At 42.6% G+C, this 23,876-nt stretch overlaps 1 protein-coding gene and 1 non-coding gene across 18 annotated transcripts in view; both read right to left on the reverse strand.

Annotated features, from left to right (window-relative positions):
* Positions 1-619: 619 nt before the first annotated feature.
* The window catches only part of RBFOX2 (RNA binding fox-1 homolog 2), a 262,326-nt gene continuing 239,069 nt past the window's right edge, over positions 620-23,876 (reverse strand). For 7 of the 17 annotated variants that reach the window (XM_027107497.1, XM_027107496.1, XM_027107505.1 and 4 more), the window contains 7 exons: positions 23,594-23,647; positions 23,380-23,472; positions 22,139-22,283; positions 18,348-18,387; positions 8,540-8,628; positions 8,009-8,081; positions 620-6,154 (listed from right to left, as the gene is read on the reverse strand). In XM_027107497.1, the coding sequence (XP_026963298.1) occupies positions 6,110-6,154; positions 8,009-8,081; positions 8,540-8,628; positions 18,348-18,387; positions 22,139-22,283; positions 23,380-23,472; positions 23,594-23,647 (539 nt within the window). In that variant the 3' untranslated portion in view covers positions 620-6,109. Of the gene's footprint in view, positions 6,155-8,008; positions 8,082-8,539; positions 8,629-16,809; positions 17,027-18,347; positions 18,388-22,138; positions 22,284-23,379; positions 23,473-23,593; positions 23,648-23,876 lie in introns of those variants that run through there. The other 10 variants (XM_027107500.1, XM_027107499.1, XM_027107511.1 and 7 more) reach the window with 5 other exon arrangements.
* Positions 7,325-7,431, reverse strand: LOC113621379 (U6 spliceosomal RNA). Its single transcript, XR_003433165.1, has one exon. It is a non-coding gene; the product is annotated as a U6 spliceosomal RNA (small nuclear RNA).

The following is a 23,876-nucleotide window of genomic DNA, read 5'->3' on the forward strand; positions in this document are numbered from 1 at the left end:
TGGGTGTGCGTCCAAGTAGGTGTCTAGATCAAGGAGATCCCGTGGCCTCCATTTCCTCCCGGAAACGGGAAAGGAGACGATCTGAGTGATGTTAGGGAGTTGCAGATTTAGGAGGAATTTCAGAGATTTGGGACTTCCTGGTAGAGAAACCAGTGCAGGAGGGGTGGCTGAGGAAGCCCAGGGAAGGAGGAAAAGGCCCAGGCCCCATACAGAAGGAAAAGGTGTGGGAGCCTGGGTGGTGGCCCGAGCCAGGGGAGAGGTGACAGAGGTGACAGGTGGCCAGACGGGAAGCGCCCCCTGGAGGGCAGTTTCTGAGGCAGGTGAGGGCGGCAGCGAGGACACCAGGAGAGGATGGAAAAGGGAAGAAGTGAAGCGGAAGATTTCAAAGGCAGAAGCAGGAAGACAGCTCCTGTCAAGACTGGAGGAGCCGGAGGGCAGGTCCCATGGCACCAGCCTGGGCCTGTGTTTCCCTCTCCCCTCATCTCATTCAGGGAGCGTCGTGTTTGCCGCCTTCTTTTTTCCATCTTACAAAAGTCAAATGCAAGTTCTATCTTTGGAGCATGGGGGGGGGGGGGCAACAGAAGTCGTTGAGGATCAACACACGCAGGCCAGGGCGAAGAATGGTGTTTCTCCTTTTATTTAAAAACAGTGCTTCATTACCATTTGCAAAGGCAGAGGCAGTGCTCCTCCTTCGCTTAGAGTTTATAAAAGCCAGCAACATGATCAATAATTTATACACATGGATAGTAATACAAAAAAAATAAGGAATAAAAGCTAAAGATCTAACTACTCCGACCTTCACAATTCCAGCTACTTGATAATAATAGGAGTAACCCAATGAATACTGTATGGTCTGAAAGCTACTATACAATATGATTCTTAACAAGAAGGGGAGGGAATTAGAGACTGTCACAAAGCCCTGGGTGCTTCTCTGGAGTTTGTAGGGAAACAGGACCCTGGGCAAGCAGCTCGGGTGTCCTAGGAAAAGATTTGGGGGTGGGGGAGTGGGGAGTGGGGAGAAAAGGCGAGGTGGTCGATTATACAAGCATCCCATGTGATGCCCCCATGCCCCATAGGTACCTGTTTTGCCATGGCAATGGGAGGGGGCCGGAGAAACTGCACGTTGCATGTAGGGATGGTTTTGTCCCTGCCACGGGGAGCGGGGACAAGAGGGGAGGTTCGGTGGCATTTTTAGCCTTGCAGAGATTTGGACTGAAAAGCTCAGAGACTCAGGTGGGTCAGCCTGTCAGGGACAAGCCACCCCGCCTGGCTCTCTCAGCACTGTGCAGCCCTAGCTTACGTGTGTCAGCCCCAGGTTTGCTCCAGCTATTCACAAGCAGAATTATAACACAAGAAAAAAAAATTCATATCCCTTAGGGGGAAAAAAAAAGGAGGATCAATTCATCACTCGATATATAATACAGCCAAAATGAGCTGCCAGGACAAGCACACACACACGCAATACTGTGAACAGAAAATACAAGAAAGGACAAAGCTGCGGTTCTGGGTGGGGTATCGACATTGCTTAAAGCACTCATCAGTCCCCGGAAAAACCAAACCAAAAAACATTTTTAAAAAATTCAAAAACATATGCACCCCCTGGGAATCTGGCGTTGGTAACAGGGGCGGGTGGTAGGGGGGAGAGAAGAGCATCGCTGTTCCCTTTTTGCTGGCTGGTGTGAGCTGAGCCCTCGCCACACTGGCGGGCGCGTGTGTCACTCCCAGGCGGAGGGGCCCCGGCTGGCAATCCCCTTAAAGGCAAGGTTTGAGTTGTGGCCAATGAGCAGTTCTCTCCGTTACCAAGCCCTGCCAACCAGCACTACCATGGCTGAAGTGATCGACCGTTTTCCTGAGTAATCTGTAACTGGCTACAGTTCCGGGAACGTGGAGAACTCAGCTACTGTGGCCACCCGCCATATTCGAGGACTCCCCTCCGCCCTCCTTCCTAGTGCATCCGATTCGGGAATTTGAGAACCTGCTGCAGCCTGGTCTGTAAGCCTTATTTTAAAGATGGGGGCCAGGGACTCAACGGCACTCGCTAAACCAGAGGGCACATGCTGGCTTAGGACACCCAGAGTCTACTTGGGAAGGGCCCTGCTTCACGCTCTAGCTCCTGGATGGCTACTGCCTGGTTGATCAGTCAAGCGAGGATGAAGGAAGAACACAGCAAAGGGGAAAGGGAGGGAAGAGGCTTTCGGACAGTAACATTTCCAAAAAAATCGTGTTTTATGCAACAGAGAATCAGGTTTCACTGGTGGATACTACAAACGGTCAAACATTTTCAAGAGCATGACAAAATAAAGACACACAAATTTACGTTGGATGTTCACCTTGCCCACTATTTTTTTTCCTATCTTAAAACAGTGCAAACAGGTAACTTATGCTTTTAAAACACCACTACCCCTTCCCCACCCCCCAAAGTCCCTTTCCTCCTATTTTCTGGGGGAAACAAGTCTGCGATTCTGCAACTGTTTCTGTGCTAGGGGGTTGCAAGCAGCCGAGAAGCGGCTGGGCTTGGGGAAAGGGGGCGGTCCCAATGACACCCCCCACCTTCCCTTACAGTGCCCTCTGGGCTGTCCCTTGCTTCCCGCCCTTGGCCTCATCCTCCCGCCAGAAGGAAGGGAGGCCATCCAGCCCTTCCTGCAGATCCTTGGGGTTGCTTCCATTCCGAGTTTACACCTCCTTCCTACCTGGAAGCTATGTGACTAGTTACAGGGTGGTAGTGATTCACCGACTTATCTGCTAGAGCTCTAGGAAAGTAGAAACTAAACTAAGAGCAGTTCAGCCCCTGAGGAGTCACACTTTTGAGAGAAAGCTGCTATCATTGATTTCTACTGAATAGAGCTCCGCTAGCTCCCCTTAAACTAAGAGCTGAGCTCCAGTCCCCTTCTTTTTCAAGGAAGAATAATATCGGCTCAGTTCCAACTGTGGCTGCTGAAGGAGGATGGTGACAGCGGGCTTTGTAAAAACTGAGAGCCTTAAAAGTGACGAATCACAACAGCTGAGCTCGGTCAGTGGGAGCTGAACTATGTAATATAAGGAATTCTGGAAAAGCTCTAAGGACAGCTCTCTGGGCTGAAAGAGGGATATTCAGATAAAGGTGGTCACTAGAGGGCTCCTGAAAGGAGCCCAGCTTCTAAGAGTAAGATGCTTAGTATAGAAGTCCACATCGTGACCTACAGTAAAGCTGTCGCAACTGATTCAGCATGGATACGTTTTCCGGAATTATTCACCAGCATCCTCTAACAAACTTACAAGATGCCATACTCTCTTCTGACTCAGTTTCTTAGTCCAGTAGGAACTAGAGTCAGGAATAAACAAGCACTGATGCTTCGAGGAACCTGCCTCTGATGAAGTTGCCTGTATGCGATCTCAAAGTTCAAAAGCTGATGGGGAGTTGATGCTTCGAGAGCCCCAATGCTCAGTGATGACACTGAAAACCAAAGGCCCTTTAATAACAAGCAGAACTCTGTTTAGTCTTAGTAAAAGGAGCTGAAGGAAGCAGTATTAAAACCATCCCTGGAAATGCAGCAGAGGCCCGCTGGAAAACACAGAGCTTGCCTATGGAGTCCTCAGCCAGAACCAGCTGAACTGAAATGCACAAACCTCAGGCTTCTGCCTCTTGTAAAAGGGCTGTGGAAGCTGCCTCCTCTGCCTTTCCCATCATCTTTCCCTCTTTCTGGAAAAAAAGAATAGAAAATTCTTGAACTCATTGCCCTATTTTCCTCCCCTGCTATGGATACAGCCATTTAGAATTTGGCCTTGCCTCCACTGAGCAGTGGCTTGCCATTTCTGAGAATGGTCCCTATTTGAACAGGACACAAAATTTCTCTCAGTTTCTTCACTCAGTAAATGCTCTCCCTCAAAACAAAAGCAAAAGAAAGAAAAAAATCCTCCCTGCCCCCATTCCCTAGACCTGTGAAAGCCCCACATCCCATTCCCACACCCCAAACTAAAGTATTTATATACACACACAACAAAAATTGTCTCAACAGCAACAAACCAAACTTTGGCTTGGGGAGGGGAACCCTTAACAATGGCCAACGGACTGGGCAGTCTGGTGTCCCCTATTCTGTGCATTCCTCCCCAGAATCAGTAAGAATTGCATCGAGGCCTCTAGCTTCCTTGATGTCTCCCCTAGTTTCAGGGAAGCCTCCCTCCCAGTTATTAGGAGAGAGAGGATTCTGAAGGGGGAGAAGATATGTATTACACACGACAGGCCAGTCCCCCCCCACAGATCCCTCTCCTTACAAAGAATGTTTGATGCTGTCATATGTCAGTCATTTTAATTCAGGGACATGAATCAGTATCAGTCAAGAACACGGGTGGAGGCAGGAGTAAAAAAAAAACCAAACAAACCAAAACAAACCCATAACAAACCAGAAGCTCCATGTCTCTGAATTACTTACTCCCTTTAGCAGCTATCCCTCGGGTGAAAGGTCACCCTAGTACCAATGTGAATAGACCAGGGAGCCAAACGGACCGTGCTTTTCTATTTTCTAATGGCTTCATTTTGGAAATGCTGCAGGACTCCTGCCTTTGACAGCTAAGAGCTAGAAGAGAAACACTTTCTCCCCTGTCTGACGACAGATAAGTCGAAGCCAGGTAGTGACAGCAGTGACTCACTGTGGTGGCCACCACATGACTCCTCCTGGCAACATGTGAGATCCTGGCCATTTCAGACCCTCATTCCTGTACGGGAGGGGAGCAGCCTTGGGGGCTTGTTTCATGTCCTGTAGTGTTCATGAGTACCAAGTGGTCCAGGTGCTCAGCTGGGTGTCTTTGGAGGATAGTGAGAAGCTGGGTGGAGTGGCCACGAGGGCTCCAGACTGTGGACAGAAGTGACTCGTAAAGGCTCTGGAGGATGAAGAGTCCTATGGCTTTGGAGCTTGAACGAAGTGCCTTCGCCTGCCCTCACATGTCCTGCTCACAGAGACCTCCGGGGACGGCTGGTCTAGGGCTCGGTGCTTATCTTTTGCCACCAGAGCCTTTATTATCTGTTTTCTACTTTGTACTGACTTTTTGATGCGAGAGAAAGATCGGGAATATCAGGGCGCCTTAACCTGACATCGTCTGACACCCCTTTTCTTGCCCTCCCCCTCTTCACTGGCGCGTGACAATCTGTACTTCTAGCCCTCAAGCCCTGCCCAGACGCCTCGGGGACATCTGGCCACTGGCTATTTAGTCTTCTGTCCCTGGGTCCTAAATTCCTGAATCTCGAGGACATGGGAGCAGGGTGTTAATAAAAGGAGAGATGAGCTAAGCTGTGGTTCAGTGAAAGGAAAAGCAGCCCAGCAGGAATGCTAGGGTTTACAGGAAAGAAAAGAGTGATCTTTTTCATACTCCAGAGTTCATTCCGAGACTGGATTCCTAATGAGGTGTTTATTATCCACAGTCTGAGCACATGTCTGGAAATATTAATACTATAATTCCAAAAACGATGCCAACTGTCTCAGGCCTTGCGTGTAAGATGATTGTAAAGAGAATGAGGAGACAGGAGGGAAGAGGAGAGGAAAGTGTCTTAGTGATTCTCCTGCTTTGCCAGCACACATTCCTATAGTCTATTAGCATGTGGATTCCAGCCACAGCCAATCAGAATTGCCTGCCAAAGACCAGAAACTCAGAAGACTAGAAGGATATCCTGTTGCAGAGGGATCTCTTCCACTTCTGCTCGTCCCACAGCCACTCAGCACCAGGTACACTTTGGTAATTCTGTCTGCTGATTTCTGATCAGACGCATTTATCAGCTCCTAATGTCTCTCCTTCCTCATTGACTGCCTCTTCCGTGATTGACAGAATAAGCTAAGCACGGACATACAGACATGGAAATGCGTTATTTTTTTTTTTTTTTACCACAGTTAAAAAAAAAGAAAAAAAGAAAAAAATGCACAATCTTTGGAACAAAAGAATTAAAGGCAGAAATTTAAAGGAAAAATACATATTCAAAGAACATAGTGAGGTATAAAAAAGTATTCTCTCTTTTTTTGTGTTTTTTGTTTGTTTGTTTTTCCTCTTCATCTTGCTATAGAGTTCCTCTACTAGTAAATATTGCAATAGCCAGGCCTCATGAACTGGGGGGCTGTCCCACTTGCAGGGGTCTCACGTCACTTCAGTAAGGGGCAAATCGGCTGTAGCCACCTCGGTATAAACTCGCCTGTAGTAATTAAAGACACAAAAATATTAAAAGGTTGATGAGAGAAACATTACAAAAGAAGACATGTCCTGAGGAGGGATTTGGAAAAACAGCTTCCTTAGAAGCTTCAAATCAGCTGGTTAGATGTTGTCTAGTGCATGAGGTCAGGAAACCAACTTCTGCCTCTAAGATGCTCAGACCACAGCCCAAACATTTACTGCTGACCTGATATTCTCAAGGGGAGAGTATGCTGATGGTTCATTATTTACGTGAGTTAGCACAGAGGAGCACTTCAATGAAGTTTAAAACCAAGTCTGTAAATAGTTTGATTTTTTAAAAGCATGGGTCTTGTCTACCTTGACGACCTCATTACAAGCGTGACCTAAAGCAGACTGCTGATCTTACCTTCTTACCCATTACCTGACAATGGAGAACACGTTACTTCTGACCACTATCTCTGTCACATCGCATGTTTGAGATGGTGCTGGATTTAAACCTGAGTTAATCTTTCAACGAATAAAGTCTATTTCCTCTGTAATTTATAAAAAATACTAACCAGGTTGTTTCTTGACATATCTTTTGTGTGTGTGTGTGTGTGTATATATATATATATATATATATATATATATATATATATATATATATATGGTACGTAAAACTGGGGTTTTAAGTGGGCTTCTTTCCTTTCTTTAATCATAATCTAATGAATTATCTTTTTCAATCAAAAGTTCCCTAGGAACATATCGCTCCTTGGGTCATTCTTTTAGTACAGGACTTATATCAGTTGGGCACTAAATAAAACCTCAGGAATTCCCATCACTTCCTTATATCATACGTCTCTACTTCAGTTCTAAACACCACCCCCCATACCCCCACAGAACCCTACTACTTCCTTCCACAGATCTTCATCAGTAGAGATTTAGCGTGGGAAGTGGCAGGCTCTCTCACATCCTTTATGTCTTAACTGTGACCATTGTTCTGCCTCCCTCTCAGACACGGTCATCTGTGTTTCCGGGCCGTTGGCCAGTGACACCGTGGATGGTAGAGAACTTCTGGCACAAGGAGGTATCACTGTGGACTGGCCAGTCTTTGCTGAATCCAGTGGGTCCCGTCATTGGCCCCAGAGGTGTCCAGGCCAACACAAAAATACTGCAGGGGGGATTCGAGTTTGGTCAGGGGGATTTTTATTTTAAAAATATGGAACGCTTCACGAATTTGCGTGTCATCCCTGCACAGGGGCCCTGCTAATCTTCTCCGTATCATTCCAATTTCAGTATATGTGCTGCTGAAGTGAGCACAGGGGGATTATGCTAGATGAGCTCTATGACTTTTGTATACTTCTAAGAAATATACCATATTTTGCCACAAATGTTAGTAATAAAATATCTTTGTAAGGCATTTGCTTGGTGATTTTTAGTACTAGCTGCTGGAAGGCTTAGGAATAGCAGGGACATCCTTTGGCATCTGCATTTGAAGCAGACAGGTTAAGTTCTCTGAAAAGTTTACTGTGAAAACTGGAGAGTCTTGTGCCCCAAGTCTTTGAGAACACCTATCGGTAAAACTCTGCCACAGGTGTGCGTCCAACATCTGAGCCATTATAAAACAGCAACCTGTTCCCTTCCTTCCTCCCGAATAACGTCGCTACTCAGGGCAGACTGTCACTGCTCATTCCTTTCTGCCGTCCTTAACCAGGCCAGGCGGCTCACACCAGCACACACACAGAAGTGATATGAAATTTCCAGACAGTCCTATTGGTTTTAACACTTTGGCAATGGAAGAAGGGCTGAATTATCACCTCCCTAGATCTTCTGTAGTCTGTAGGTAAAAGTCAGAAGAAGTAAAACATTTGAAAAAATAAAAGGCACATCTACTTACCACAGCGCCAACTCCATAGCTAGCGGCAGGGGCGAGGGCATGGTAGGGGTCGGCCGTGTACACCCTGCCATAACTGGAAAAAGAGATCCAATCAGGGAGATAAAGGAAAGACAGTGATTAAAAAAAAAAAAAATTAAGGGGTTTCACTGTGCTAAGGACTTGTAACTTGGTCTTGGAATGTTATTAGAAAACTGGCAGAATGGAAAAAATCTCTCCGTTCTACTCCTAAAGGCAGCAACTGAAATTTTCTGAATTACTTCTATAAAATGGAAAAGAAGGGCACTGGAGATGAGGAAGAGGGAAATTGGGGTCAAAGCCAGAAACACACAGGAACAAGCGGGAGGGAGGGGAGGAGTGTGAGCCTGTGCGCCGTTGGGTTTTTGGCAGGGTAGAGTCCAGGCCGAAGGCCTGTGGAAAACCCAGCTCAGCAGGCAGTCCCGGGGGCTAAGTGCCCTTATGGAAACAGCGTGGGGAAGGAAAGGGGGTGGCGCGGGGCGGCCTGGCGCTCCCCGCCCCCGTCTCGGCACCTACCCGTCGCTATAAGCGGCGGCGGCAGCGGCGGCGGCGGTGGCAGCGGTTGCAGTAGCAGGCTGTGCGTATCTGTAGGCTGCGTATCCACCCTACAGGAGAGAGGAGAACCGACTTTACACATGCCTCTCCCCCGGGGGGCAGGCGAGCACACACCCGCCCACACGCAGATGGACGCAGACGCAGACACAGACACAGACACGAACACAGACACATCCGTGGGGAGAGAATGTTTCAAACTGCATCAGTCTGCATGTTACTCCTTAGTGTACAATTAAGCTCCACCCAAGGCAGGGATTTGCTTTGCAATTTGTAACAAAAATAAACTACACTGGAGAACCTCTTCTCAAATTTAAGAAATGAAGATATGATTTAAAACATTTTTTTATTGAAATATAGTTGATTTACAATGTTGTGTTAGTTTCAGGTGTACAGTAAAGTGATTCAGTTACACACATATATATATATTTATTCTTTTTTAGATTCTTTTCCATTATAGAATATTACAAGATATTGAGTATAGTTCCCTGTGCTCTACACTAGAACCTTGTTGGTTATCTATTTTTATATATAATAGTGTGTCTATTGTAATTCCAAACTCCTAATTTATCCCCCCGCTGCCCACCCCCCTCCCCAAAATGAAGATATGATTTTGGGTCTGTTTTCGTTGGAACTTTCAACAGGGAAAATACCTACAGGAAGTTGGGAGAACTTTACCTGACAGGAAATGTAAATTATAGATTAAAACATTAAATTTATATGTGTTAACTTCAGATTCTCTGATGCGTACTTGGATTGATCTATTGCTAAGAGACTAGAGTATATAAAGAAAGGCCCCACAGTGCTATGCTCCATGTGGCCTAGTGCGTTTGCCAAGAGGCTAAGATAATCAAGCGATACTTAGAAGGAAGAACCAGTGTAGATCAGGGGTTGGCAAACCTCCATCTGTGGACCAATGCAGTTGGCCTCCTGTTTTTGAAAGTAGTTGTGACAGAGACCATATGGCCTATGAAGCCGAAAATCTTTACCACTTGGCCCCCTACAGAAAAAAGTTTGCCAAGTCCAATCTATACTTCAGACTCAGGCAAATCAGATTACAAAGGGCTGTGGACCCTTGGACTAGGTTCAAACAGATCAGGAAGCCCACCCGCCCAAGCATTTAACTGCATTTATTTTTCTTCCCTAAAAGGTTTTGGGACTTCTTACATCCTAATCTCACAGCAGGTTCTGGAGCTTTTCTTCCAAGGGTTCAAATATCCTCTCAGTCCTAGAGAGTTTCAACTCCCCTGTCCTGCTATTTCACCTCGGTTTAGGTGAACCAAATACTCAAAAGGTTTTCAATGTCAGGGTGAAATACTTCATGAAGGTTTTCAAAGATAATTACAACAACAAATGCCACACGAGACAGGCTATTTGAAAAAGTGGCAAGCTCTACCTTTCCTTCTTCTTCTTTACCTTTCTAGAATTCATCTATTTTTACCTAAACCTAATTCAGGTGTGTACTTTTATTACTGTCATTTCCCCATCAAATATAGGTAAATACAGCTATGTCCATTTGGACGGCACCTCAGCAGCGAGCACAGCATGTTTCGTTTCTGTAGATTACTGTGTCCTTTTCTCATGGACATCTGAAGCTTTCTGGCCTGTACTTTCTGCTTTCTATTCCTTCAATGTTCAGTTTTTGCTAAACCTACAGAAGAATTTCAAATTTACTTCTGTATCATTTCTTAGGATTGAAGACAACCATCTTCTAATGGGACCCTTGTCTTCTTAGCCATCTGACAGGGAAGCTTCTAGCTTGCTTTTGTTTCTGTTCAAATCTTACTCTGGAAATACCTGCGATTTCTTCTCAGAGGTTCCTACAGCTTTTTGCTTACTTCTTATATAATTTATGCTTTCTCTAACTGAAGACACTGCACCATGGGGGAAAGCTTACTCCTGCTCTTTAAATTTATGCTCCTTAAATTCATCAGAAGCAGCTTCAAATATACATGAAAAAAAAGTCTCTGACTGGCTTTCAGTGGTTTTGTACTATTCCTTCTTTGTTCTTCAAGTGAATGACTTGGAAAAGTAAGCATTGTTTTCTCAATTATAAATCTTTCCATAGATATTCCTATAAATAAGAAAGCTCTGATTAGTATTACCAAACACTGGCGATGAGATGGTAATGGATAGGGCTGTGGCAGGAAGTACCCTCGGGGGCTATCTGTGATCCACAGGCTTCCTCTGAATTCTAGCCAGGTCTATGGGAACAGGCAGGCCAGACTGATCTGGGCAAAGCCGTACATCCAGGCTGCAACATACACACTGCCATACATACACACATAAGCATATACATTTATGTATAAACTAACTCAAGTGTCTCTTTACCTTTTAAACTTCTAAAGAAAAAATGAAACAGTAAAAGGATTGTTAAACAAAACAACACACTAATCATCATAGTTGAAATTTTAAGCTTTATATGAACCTTGAAGGCTCAATTTTTTGGTATCACCAGAGATGATTCCACTAGTTTAGAATTCAAGTTTGCTAGTGTGAAGTTTACAGAGGGGCCATGTTTAGTAAAACTTCTTTGTAGATGAGGATAATGTGGCGAACAAGCATCATGAGGTTTCTCTTTAGCATTCCTTCAAAATCCAAAATAATCTCTAAAAATTGAAAAAATTAAGGTAATAAAAGCAATTAAAGCCTAATTTATATCTTTCTGAGTAAAACATTTAAAAACTGAAGTTCTATGCCATGGGAAAGAGGTATGCATTCTCATAAAAGTACTAACTAGACTCTCAGTTAAGTCTCGGTGTGTCAGAGATGCTGGGGGTTGTATTAAATCATGAAATTTGAGCTGTATTGGACTAATCATGGGGAAAAAAGGAGATTCTGAATGAGGTTACTGATAGCCATTTCCCCTCAGCTTCCTCAACCTGCAAGAAGCCATCGGAACCTCAATGGTTTGGGGGTAATGTTATTATTAATCAAGACAATTTTAAATGGATCAGGCTGTGGAAGAGAAGGCTCCCTCCAAGCCAGAAGGAAACGAAGATAATCTATCTGCAGCCCTTTCCTTCTGTTATGAGTGAACTCTGACTCTGGAGCCTGAATTTGATGAGGTTCTCCGCTATTCAAATTCAGGAACACACGACAGGGATGCAAATATCTTACTGACAACAAAAGCCTCAAGGAGAATATCAACAGAATTTTAAGAAAAACTACATTAATTTTTTAGAAAAGCAGATAATATTTCCACAAATCTACTCTTCTGATTACTTTATGATAATGGTGCTACAGAGAGGCCCTTTAAAGGGGAGGGGTCTGTGTTTAGGATGGGCAGGTAATATCGCAATAAACTGATTTGCTAATTCATTGATGACTACCCCAAAATTAGAAAAATTAAGTTGTATGTCATGGATTCCTCCTCTTAGCTGTATTCTTAGTCCAAAGTATTTCTGCTGGTGCTTTAAACCGGTTATTCAACAAAACATCTCACCATAATACAAGCCAATGAACATTCAGATATATTTATTTCTATTCTGGATTTTGGAATGCATAAAGAATCCAGGCTGAGAAACTGTTTTTCAACTTTCACTTCTATTAGCAAATCTGAAGTTGTTTATGGAACATGAGAACAAAGTGCAGTTTGAAACACCAAGGGTTTCATTGCTGTTTCTTAAGTTTTTCAAAAAGAACAAGGGTGGGGGAGGGGTAGGAGAGACAGGGTTCAGGCGTGGGGAGGGGATATGGCGCCACATTTATTAATCACATTAAGAACTAAGCATGCCAACATCTGGAGCTAGAACAACCAGCAAAATCACCACGTTCAGACTCAGATTGGCTAACTCTATCTATCCCAGCATTCTCTTGGGACAGCGGTTTGCCCTAGGCTCTACCACAAGCTCGGTGAAGTACACAGCCTCAATTACTAGAGCGTGCAGCCACAACGACCTGGTATTACGGAAACAGTCAGTCACCACTTGAGTTAACATTCCAGACCCTAACGACTGGCCCCTCCCCAGCCCAAAGAAGAGTCAATCTCGCCCACCCTAGCCCTGGCCCACACCACAATGTTAATAATTATAACAAGCAGTAACCCATCTGTTATATCAGAGAAGGGAACAGAGACTCCACTGAGAGATTTAGAGTGAGATGTTAACATTTCTTCAGCTGACTGCACAAACAAACAAACAAAAAAAGAGGAGAAATAATTCATTTGGAGATATGAAGTCATGAGATAGCTGATGTGTATTGCTTTTAACCATGCACCGATGCAAAACTGAAGCAACCATTAATAATAAAAATTAAAAAGGACATATGTATTTACACACAATCAGACCTGTTTGATCTGAAGCAGTTTGCAGATTCTATCTGTGTGTGATTTGAAATAAAACAAAAAATGGGGATTAGCATGGCCACAGCACACCCTAATGTCAGAGGGCACACACGGACAGCTTTTTGGAACCTGACAGCTGGATAAATTTGGCATGGCTAAGCCTGGTCCAAATATCCACAAGCCCCTTTAAAAATAATTACTTTCTTATTCCTTTGTAATTCATTCTGAATGATTCCTAGCGCTCCCAACTGGGACAGCCCAATGCTGTATCACTCCCCAATTCAACCTTCCTGATTCAGTTCTGACCCGCAGTGCTCACCTGTATGCTTGCCCTCTGTCAACACCCATACATTCTGATCCAGTGCTCTTCCAAAGTATTTCCTGTGTGCTATCCTTTCTCATATCCGTAACACATCCCTGCCTTCAACTTCCAGCTTTTTCAAAGGAAAATGCTGTTACCTTTAAGATCCTTTTGTTGTTGTTAAAGTCTCACTTTTGCATTACCCAATGTCACCTCCTAGGGATTTTCTACTCCACTCTGAACCAATTTTATTGTCTAGTGAACTTTACAGCATTGCCACGCTGACCACATGATTCTTCTGCACAGCTCTGCAGCTGTGTTTTAACTAGAACAAAATGGAAGGGTTCTACGTATCCTCCCTCTTACACCTGGCCTTTCCCTGCCTGTCCAAGTTTAATCTTCCCTTGTCTTGATTTTCACCTGGCCATTAATTTTATTATTACTTTTTTGTTTTAGGATTTACAATAAAACAGGACTTTGGTGAGCATGTGATGTCAAGACACCTTCTTTCTACCTGGAAGACAATGACATTAATGTGACACTGAGGAGAAGAATGTGTACTTCAAGACCAGCAGACAAAATGAAAGCTTGTTCCCTACATGTGATGTATAGATTTATAGAGCAAGGGGAGTGGGGGGTGGGGGTGGGCGGGGCGGGGGGGAGAATGGCAGGTGTGATGCTTCAAATCACTACAGCAGAGCAGAGATCCAGTCCAGCTAGCTTGGGTCTAAGGCTGTGCCTCTGGGAATCACTTTGTCTCTACACGATTCTAACTCCCTCCTTCCCCTCCCCTCCTCCCCTCTCCGGCTGAGATGCACTGCTCTAGACTGAACTTGTATGAGGAGGGCTCGTTAGGAGAACAGAGTTCTTCCGTGGCAATATGGCACCTTTCATTAAATGTGAGTAACGCAGATGTGAATACAAAACTCATAATAATGATAATATTGTTACTGCTTTTGATTGAGAGACCTATCTACTTGGAAGAGTAGATAGGAAAAATTTTTAAGGAAAATCTTTTAAATTTATCTTATTAAAATTGGGGTTAAGGAAAGAAATTTTTATGACCAACTTGGTATCTTCCACTTACTACTTTTATGATGGATGAGAGATGACGTTTAATTAACTAACCTTGTCGAACACTACTATTCCACGCCTCCCCGAATCAGTTCATTTCCCACAGCTTGCTGGGTAGCCACATAAATAAACTAACTGAATTGTGAAAAGCTGTCTATTGTTTTCTTTTTCCTAGCACCCAGCTCTCAGCAAATCTAACAGTGCATCCTTATCCAAATGCACTCACTAATCTAGTTTTAAGGTGAAAGGAAAAGAGGGCAAGGGAAATACATGTTTCAATTTTAAGTCTAGATTTTTAAGACAACTTCAAACTTACGTAGCAGCACAGCCCAATTACTACTATGATTTCACGACAGGGTCCAATTCGAGATTCAGAGTCCTGTTTAGATGGATTCTACCTTCTCCCTTTTCTCATTTCTTTCACAGTAGTGAGAAAATGTCCCAAATTTCTAAGCTCTCCAAATATAGAAGACCAGTTTAAACACCATGGATAAATGTGATTGACAAACTAAAAGAGGTGGCAGTGACGGGACAGTGCGTATAACACACCTGGGGCGGATGTGTGGCAATGGGACAGGAGCACTGAATTTTGGAGGACGTGCCCTCTTGTAAGGAACTCGACTGGGTGCACTGCTGAGGTAGCAGGGCTTAGATCACACGCTCACAAGTCTTGCTTGTCCAAAAAAGCCTCTGTTCCCATCTCTAACGTGGAGCTGGAATGGTTAGTATAATTCAATTTTTTCACTGCAATCCACAATCTGATTGATTGGCAGGTCACACTGGCACTCCTACCTGAGGTATTTTAGCGCTAATGATTGGTTCCTGTAAGACTATTCTATAACAGAACACAGGAAGAGCAGTTCAAAAAACACAGCTGTGGAAGGAAAACAATCATACAAAAAAGCCCGCTAAGGGGCCCACCAGCCTTTTCTTTCCTTTGGATGCAAGCATGCTTTTCACAGGATGAGAATTAGGAGCAGTTTGTTATCCCATTAAAAAAGTGAATTAGGGTGAATGATGTCTTTTCTACTGATGAAAAAAAGACGGGGCGGGCAGACACATAATCTATCTGCTACACTCCCAAGTCAGCAAGGCGAATCTCTTTACAAATCATGGGCACAATTGCTAGATCAGTTCTCCTGAGAGGAATGTGTCACAAAAGACACAGCGAGGAAGAAAATGGCTAGCAGGGATTACGGCCTAAGAGCAGAACAGGGAAAGAGATAATCAAAACAAAACAAACAACCTTCACGGTTAATAGCCTAAATTAATATAACTTAAATAAAACCAGTAACTTAAACTATTTTCCCTCATGTTGTCTCTTCAAGCTTGGGTTCAGGGCACTTTTTATACTAGATAAACCCTCCTCTCTTTCTTTTCTGAGGAAACGAGAACTAAATGCATATTGATAGATTTCCACATAAGGGAAAATGTACAGAGAGAAAGAGAAACAAACTCAAGGTAAAATGATAGAGGTTTTTGTTGTTTGTTTGTGGAACATGGAATATGAAGTTTTAAAAGCGGTATTAAAAATGACACTAGGCCTCACTCAACAGTTCCCTCCTCACATATTCTTGTTTTTCATTCTTGAGTTCGGGTATTATTTCAGCACTACTTTTTCCTCCAAGTAACTGCTTTAAGACAAGAACTAAAAATACCATTACTATTCAGTCTTTTCATGAACAAGGGGCCACTGGTCAAAAAAATGTTTCGGCAAGGTCACTGAACTACTTCTGTTCAGCTTGATAAGGTGATCCAGTCGGTAAGATTCAAGAGTATTTTCTCAACGACTACAGAAAAACCATCTCTCTCTTAATAAAATCATATACTGTAAACTAAGGAAGTGAGAGAACTGTAAACAAATATTTGGTTGGTTGACTTAATAAGGTAGAAGTAGGCCACACTTAAGAAATACCCAAATAAGGAAGATATTTGAGAAAAAAACCTGACTTCAGAAATAATTCAAGTGGAAGTGTACTCTAATAGACCAGATTTCAAGAAAACAACTTAAATAACATAAAGGTGAGTGTCATGAGACTATGGATACTAATGTATATGGGAGAATGTACACGCTAAGAGCATATATAAATACGTATATTTAGAAAAGTGCACTTTGGTGTAAAAGTAGGATATAGTTTCCCAACCCTCAGGTTTCACGGTGAGCACAAGAAAAAAAGATCTTTCATTACTTCTTGAAAACCACTGGAGGAAAGTTGTGGATTTTAATTAAAGTACTAAGAGAGTTAATGAAATATGGATTATTTGGGTTTTATGTTTGGCTAAACAAATAATTTAGGTAATCTGGGTAAGTCACAATCTCTCTAAGAAACATATCTACAAAGTGAGAGCGCTGGACCAAATCATGGCTAAGGTTCCTTCAAGCATGTGTTAAATTAAAGTGTACTTTGGGGCTTCCCTGGTGGCGCAGTGATTGAGAGTCCGCCTGCCGATGCAGGGGACACGGGTTCGTGCCCCGGTCCAGGAAGATCCCACGTGCCGCGGAGAGGCTGGGCCCATAAGCCATGGCCGCTGAGCCTGCGCATCCGGAGCCTGTGCTCCGCAGCGGGAGAGGCCACAACAGTGAGAGGCCCACGTACCGGAAAAAAAAAAAAAAAAAAAAAATTAAAGCGTTCTTTGAAGGCCTGCTCTAAACAGGCCAGGTGTGTACAACTCACCCACCGAATCTCAGAGAGCTGCTCTATCCTTTCTCTAGTTCCTGCAACACAGAGGGCCTCCAAGTGCATTCTGAAAGTTCATTAACGTTTTCAGATTGCTGAGAATCTCTGGCAGACTGTGGAAACAGTTCATTAAAAAGGTACCCTTGGGCTTCCCTGGTGGCGCAGTGGTTGAGAGTCCGCCTGCCGATGCAGGGGACACGGGTTCGTGCCCCGGTCCAGGAAGATCCCACATGCTGTGGAGCGGCTGGGCCCATGAGCCATGGCCACTGGGCCTGCGTGTCCGGAGCCTGTGCTCCGCAATGGAAGAGGTCACGACAGTGAGAGGCCCACGTATCGCAAAAAAAAAAAAAAAAAAGGTACCCTTATTGACTCTGGGGAGGTTAGGGTGGAGAAGGCATTTCCAGACAATTCTACCCTATGCCCAAGGAATCATTTCATGCTGACAAGTTTTTCTCAGGAAACTGTGTCTTAACAATGTGGGTGGTTAGACCAAGCTTGCATTCCGAAAAAGATCTTTGGAGAGAGGTCCTAATAAAAGACTTGCAAAACTCAAAAACTTGACTCTTTTTGTCAGTTAGATCACTTTGTCCATATTTTAAATAATGTGTGACCACCAATCATGGAACTTGAGCTATAGCTAGACTGTTTAAATAATGGATGGTAATAAAGATGTTAGCATGGCTGGTCGAATCAACAAATCTTGTACAATGGTCAAATGTTTGTAAAAGAGTCTAGGTTGCTAATGATGCCCCTCGTTTCCCTCTAGATGGCTGTTAAGAAAAAAGCCCCCCTGGCTGTGGACCTTCTGATACAGAAAAGCCTTATGCACTGAGTATGTGGTTTTCTCTTATTCCTACCCACCCTTCACTGGCATCAGTTCCTTATTTCACTTTCACAAGACAATGCTCTCTCCAAGTATGTGAAACAGGAAAAGACACATTTCAGAAAGCTTCCTGCCATCTACATAAATCAAAGCTCTAATGATCTAAAGAGGGATGTGAAATGAGAAGAAAAGCAGAAAAGGGAAAGAGTTGGTTTCAGGCTAAGCTAGTCCTGTTATTTATGTATGCACATGAGACAATAGTAAGAAAAGACTTTAAACCTGCTGATCATCTCGCAAGTATATTTGTGGTACACAGAACATATGTGGGTGTAGGGAAGGGAAAAGAATATGTCCAGTAGACTGACTCTAGCAATGATCAGGAAACCCAAAGGCTTAGTTTTTGCACCCAGGGGCAAGCGCAGTGGCAGAGAAGCATGCTTGCATTCTTAAATATATAAATATATATATATATATATCCACAAGGAAAATGAAAATAAAAATTAAATTATATTAAAAAAAGAAAAAAAAAACCAAACCAAACCAAAGAAACAGAAAAAAAAGGCTGGCTCGTCAGGGGATGGGGTCGAGAAGGCCCCGGTGTGTGTACTTACATAGAGGTCAGCACCGTAAAATCCGTCCTGGTAAACCACACTGCAGAAAATCCACACAAAAACAAAAACAAAAAAACAAAAGAACAGAAACACATTCCGGTTATTGAGGACGGCAGCATGCACATGCGCTCTACACGGGCAGGTGATGTATGAATACGGACCCTGGGCTTGGGGCCGGGGTCAGTCAGCCAGGAGGAGCACAGGGGCACAAGCTCTCTCGGCAGCTCCGGGACAGGCATGGCAGGGGAGGAAGGAAACCCTGGAAGGAACCACCTGCCAGTTTGGTAATTAAAGTAGGATGAAAAAAATAAAGTGTATTCCCAGAGGGCCTAATACAGCTATTGAAAATCTGCTGGATTGGAAACAACAACTTTTCATATCTGGAGTATTTTTTAAAAAATAAGTTTGTCCTAAGAGGAAGTTTTTCTTTAAAGAGCTCCAAAAGGGGTGTGTGTATGTGTATGTGTATGTGTGTGTGTGAGGGGGTGGGGGTGGGGGTGGGCAGGGGTTGTGTAGAGAGGGGTTAACATGAAAAAGAACCCAAAGAATTCCACTAGGGCAGGACCTGTATGCAAAGTATGTTTCAAAATTATGTTTAGTATTTTGTTATCAGTTTCATAGTAACATGTAATTTTTTTCCTGATATCCATACATCACCTGCTTTTTTACCCTGCACATTAGACATGCGATAAGATTTGGCTGATCACACAAGCATGCAAAGTATTATTATTCAGCATTTTAAGAACCAATGCAACACCTCAGAAAAACAAGTCAATCAATTCTGACCAAAGTAAACAGAGAAATGTAATTAAAAAAAAAACAAACAAAACACAACCAAAAATACCCACAATGCATTGCTTTCACAAGCAGAGGTAATGAGCTAAAGGTTAAGGTGATTGGTCCAAGGTCCAAGAATTGAAAGGTGCAGTGGGGATCCCAGATAGTAACAATATAATCCAGAGTGGGAGGAGTAATTGGAAGACTTTAAGGGTTCTTTTTTGACCATAAGAATATTCATGGAATTCTGAAAAATTCAACTGATAACTGAGGTTCTGGGCATGACCTGTTTTATTTAAATGAATAAAATTGAGAAGGTAGCTGATTAGGAATAGAAGTGTTTACTCTCTGTTTAGAAAATGAATTTGTATTGAACAAACAAAATACATGACTCTTTTTTTAATCCTAAGCAACACTAAACTATTATAATTAAAATATAGATTTCAAACTTTTTGAGGTATTTTGTGCATATAACTTCCCCAAAACATTATTTTGGGACCAAAAGATATGGAATAGCAGTAGAGAAAAAAGACGACTTCCTTATTCATATTCGTTAAATCAAGATTTGGTTATGTAAAATTAGAAGATCTATTTATCATTTATTCATCTAAACAAGCTGGAAATTTTCACCACTACCTTCTCTGTTACAATAAACAAACTAGCAAGTGAGGTTATCAAATTATATTTTTAACTTGAATATGAAAATAACTTATTTTTTATATGTAGTTGGAAAGTTTCTGAATTCTACTCCCAGTGACATTTTGTTGTATTTACTGGATAGTATGATCACACTTTGCAATGCCCCTATTATGCTGTGCCCTTGTATTATACAACAGGCAAATTAAACTCATCCGTGAGGTTCAGGTAGCTGAATTCTGTCCATTTTCACAGTCTCCAACTGCAGTTAAAGTATGATATTAGACAGTAATCTGTCTCTCAATTGCATTTTAGTAAAAAAGAGACTTGTTCATAATGCGAAGGCTGATAAAATGCAAAGCACTGATGCCAAGTGGTGATTAATTAGCCTTCAACTATTTCAGTAAGGGGATATAGGCAATGACTGAAAAATATTTCTTCTATAGAGAAGAGTGGTGGCATTAAAAAGGAATACGTTTTATGCTAAGCTGTATCACTCACTGGGAATATTCACCCAAATTCTAGAAGAATTCCAATATTCCCTATATCAAATGCCACAAGGAGGCTAGAACACAATGATTAATGATAAAATTAGTTTACTAAGCTGAAAAGCAATTTTAGGCCATTCCTCATAAAATACTGGACTTATTCCTTGCCATCTTCCATGTAAACAGGTGGTTTAGTTAATAAAAAAGAAAACATGGGAAATTAGTGTTCAATGTAATGCACAGAAACTGATGTGATTAGACATAAAGATAAAATATCTTTGAGCAAATATATACCTGACACAGACTTGGTAGAGAATGGGTTCTCAAGTTTGGCCAATATACTGAAATGACCTATATTGAATAGGAATGAATTCAACCACTTTATAAAGTAACTCAGGAATATTACAAAATAAAAGAAGTCCCATGTTTCTGGTGAGCAGTATCTCTTTGCAAACATGATGGTAAAATCTCTTGGATTGAAATGGAAGATGCTTCATAAAACAATTTTCCTAGTGTGTAGAACTTCCAAGGTTCAGTTTTATGTTTTACTTGACTATTTCTTGATGAAACAATACTGCATCTTTATTCACTTCTTTAAAAGGAGATGTCAGAGGTTGAAGGTCAAAGGTCAAGTTGAGAGGAAAAAAAGGATAAAATTAAAAGTAAGTAATGGCAGAAGATGGAGATGATGGAATGCATGGGATTTAAACATCTATAAACTGCAAACAAGTTTATTTCTAAAGTCGTTCCCTTCCAGTGGCTTCTGAAGCCTGCCCATTTCAACATGCATATTTGTCTTGTCTGATAAAAATGCTTTAATTCTGTGTAATTAAGGACCCCAAATGGCATGTCCCTTTGGTCTATGAATGAATGCTAAATTAGTACACCTCACAGTCAATTTTGCCGTCAGAAAAGGACCTACAAAGGAGGCTCTTTCCCTTTACATTTTAACTATGTAGCAATGAATAGGCTCCTCTGCCACTGTTTATTCTTCATTAAGAATATGGAAAAAAAACCCGTCACAGGCAGAGAAAAGATGAAGAACACAAACGTCACATCTTTGAAGAAAGAAAGTCCTGATACAACTAACTTATAAAAGTCCACTCTTTACAAAAATATACATTTTAGGTTGACACTGAAAAACAACTGAAAACAAAACCTGCCATCTTCACTCCTTCTCCCCCATTCAATAACAAAGGATTTATTTGTTGCTATGGAATCATTCCACTGCATGAGACACCCTCCATACAAAAATCAAAGGGTGAAGGATGCTCAGCTCCATTAGTTGTTTTATTATCATTCGGAAGCCAACTGTAGTTTAATTCTTCCTACTTCTCCCTTTCTCCCTTGATTCAATTGGACTTGGTTCATCTTTGAATTAACCTCTTTTAATCCATTTCCTACAAAGAAAGCAAATCCATTGTGGGTAAGTAGCTCTGCTGCTCACCACCCAGGCGGTGAAACCACAAGGGAGGGCACATGTGAGAGCCTCAGCCCCAGTAAGGGTGGTGGTGAGGGGCGTGAATCCAGCAGATGCAGTCTTGCACTACAATCTTGAGCTTCTAGTTTGGTTCTCTGCAGGAGTGTTAATCCAAATTCGTGCGATGCTGAGTGAACTCCATGCCAACACACTGCTAGTGAACACAACACAGCTCTGGCTACTGTCTTAAGCCACTACTGTGAGGGCTTAAGGTGGCCAAAATGAAGATTTATATAATGAATTGATATTTTGTTACATTCTGACAATGGTACGGTTCTTTCCATCTAATCCGTTAATTTGCAAATATTCACAGAATCTCTACTATGTGGCACGGCAACATCCCAGAAGTTATACGAGGGCCATGGTTTTCTGTTTTTGTGCGGTTGCTTATTTTGGAATCTACTGCTTACCCTGGATAGGCGGGAATGGCTGTTGGAGGTACCGCTCGGACTGCACCGTATACTGTCCGCCCCCTGCCCCTCAGGTGGGCTCCTCTGAAAGCGGCCGCCGTGGTGGCTGCAGTTGGGTAAGGGAAGCCAGGAACTAAAGGGAGACCCAAAATACGACAGAAATGCCAACTTGCATTCAACAGCACGTGTACAATCACAGCTTGCTTTGCACCAATTACAGGAAAGACACCTCGACATTACATCTTTTCTCAAAAAGAAATGGAAATATACAATATGCCCAAACTAATTGACTCCATGCCTCATTCATCACAAATCTTGAGTGAGTTTTCTTTGTTTCTTCCCAATTTCAGCCTTACAATGCAAGCCGAGGAGAAACGGGTCAGGAAGCTCTGAGCACTACTGCCATAATGGAGACGAGACTTTTAATTTCTATGGGCAGTTTAAATTGATTGATATAAACTCTTTCACTGGCTAATTATTAACCTTGTTTCCAAACGTTATTACCTGCATATAATAATTATTCTTCATAAGAATATTCTTTTGTGTTTTGACATGCTGCCACACTCCAAGGCACACAGTAGTCTTCAGACATTTCATTAGTCAACCTTATTCTTTATCTAAAATATTTCAATTCAGAAATGTGAGGTGAGAGGGAAACTACCTCTCCCCTGCAGCCTTGTAATCCTTTAAAGAGGCAGACATTTTCTAAGGGCTTATTTTAAGTGTGCTGTCCTCTAGAAAGCACACAGAGACACTGATTCCATGTCCACTGAACTCTGTTTAATTATATCTCTTGCTAAATGGCTAAATGGCTCAGGTCAAAATGACTTTAGAGATATCAACAGAGCTGAGAATAAGCAATAATACTGGAGGGGCTTTTGAGGGATATTCGACTCAAGGGCCCAAAGCTGACTTGCAGATAACATGTACAACACATTCCACAAATAATTACTTCTTTTGTTTTCTTCATTACAAAGTGCAGACTAAAATTTTCTTTACATGTCCTCACCCCCTTCCAACTTTTCCAACTATTTATGCTTTTTGGCCATCTTAACATTTGGTCAAAAAGATTCTATCTAGCACAGGCTAATAAGCAGGACAGGGCACTGTGATAGTATTTATCTTTCTCGTGAATGCCTCCTTTTCAGTTATGTATTATATTTGGGGGAAAAAAAAGACCAACACATCACTGTTTACTCACAACAGTCAAAAGCCATGCCAGGTCAACATAGGCTACTTACTGATTAAAGGAATGTAAGTGTTGATGCCCCCTCTTCCTGACAGGGGCACTGCCGCGTCATTGCCTAGGGACACATCTGCTTGAAAGCTGGATGCTGAGTGCATTTAAGAAATGAAAAAGTGCAAAAAGATTACAAAGGAATAGGAAACTGAAAAACAATAGATTTTTAAAATACATATAAATAACACAAATGGAAAAATTAACTTAAATACTACCTGCATACAACTCGGGCCCATATACAGCTCCAACTACTGGGCTTAATTTCCAACCTGAAATGGAAGAGAGGACAGTAAACATTTAAAACTATATGAAGGAGCTTCCCTGGTGGCGCAGTGGTTGAGAGTCCGCCTGCCGATGCAGGGGACACGGGTTCGTGCCCCAGTCTGGGAAGATCTCACATGCCACGGAGCGGCTGGGCCCGTAAGCCATGGCCGCTGAGCCTGTGCGTCCGGAGTCTGTGCTCCGCAACGGGAGAGGCCACAACAGTGAGAGGCCCGC

This window comes from Aethalodelphis obliquidens, unplaced genomic scaffold (assembly GCF_003676395.1).
Source record: "Aethalodelphis obliquidens isolate GAN/ISIS:26980383/991018 unplaced genomic scaffold, ASM367639v1 scaffold8, whole genome shotgun sequence".
Classification (NCBI taxonomy): domain Eukaryota; kingdom Metazoa; phylum Chordata; class Mammalia; order Artiodactyla; family Delphinidae; genus Aethalodelphis; species Aethalodelphis obliquidens.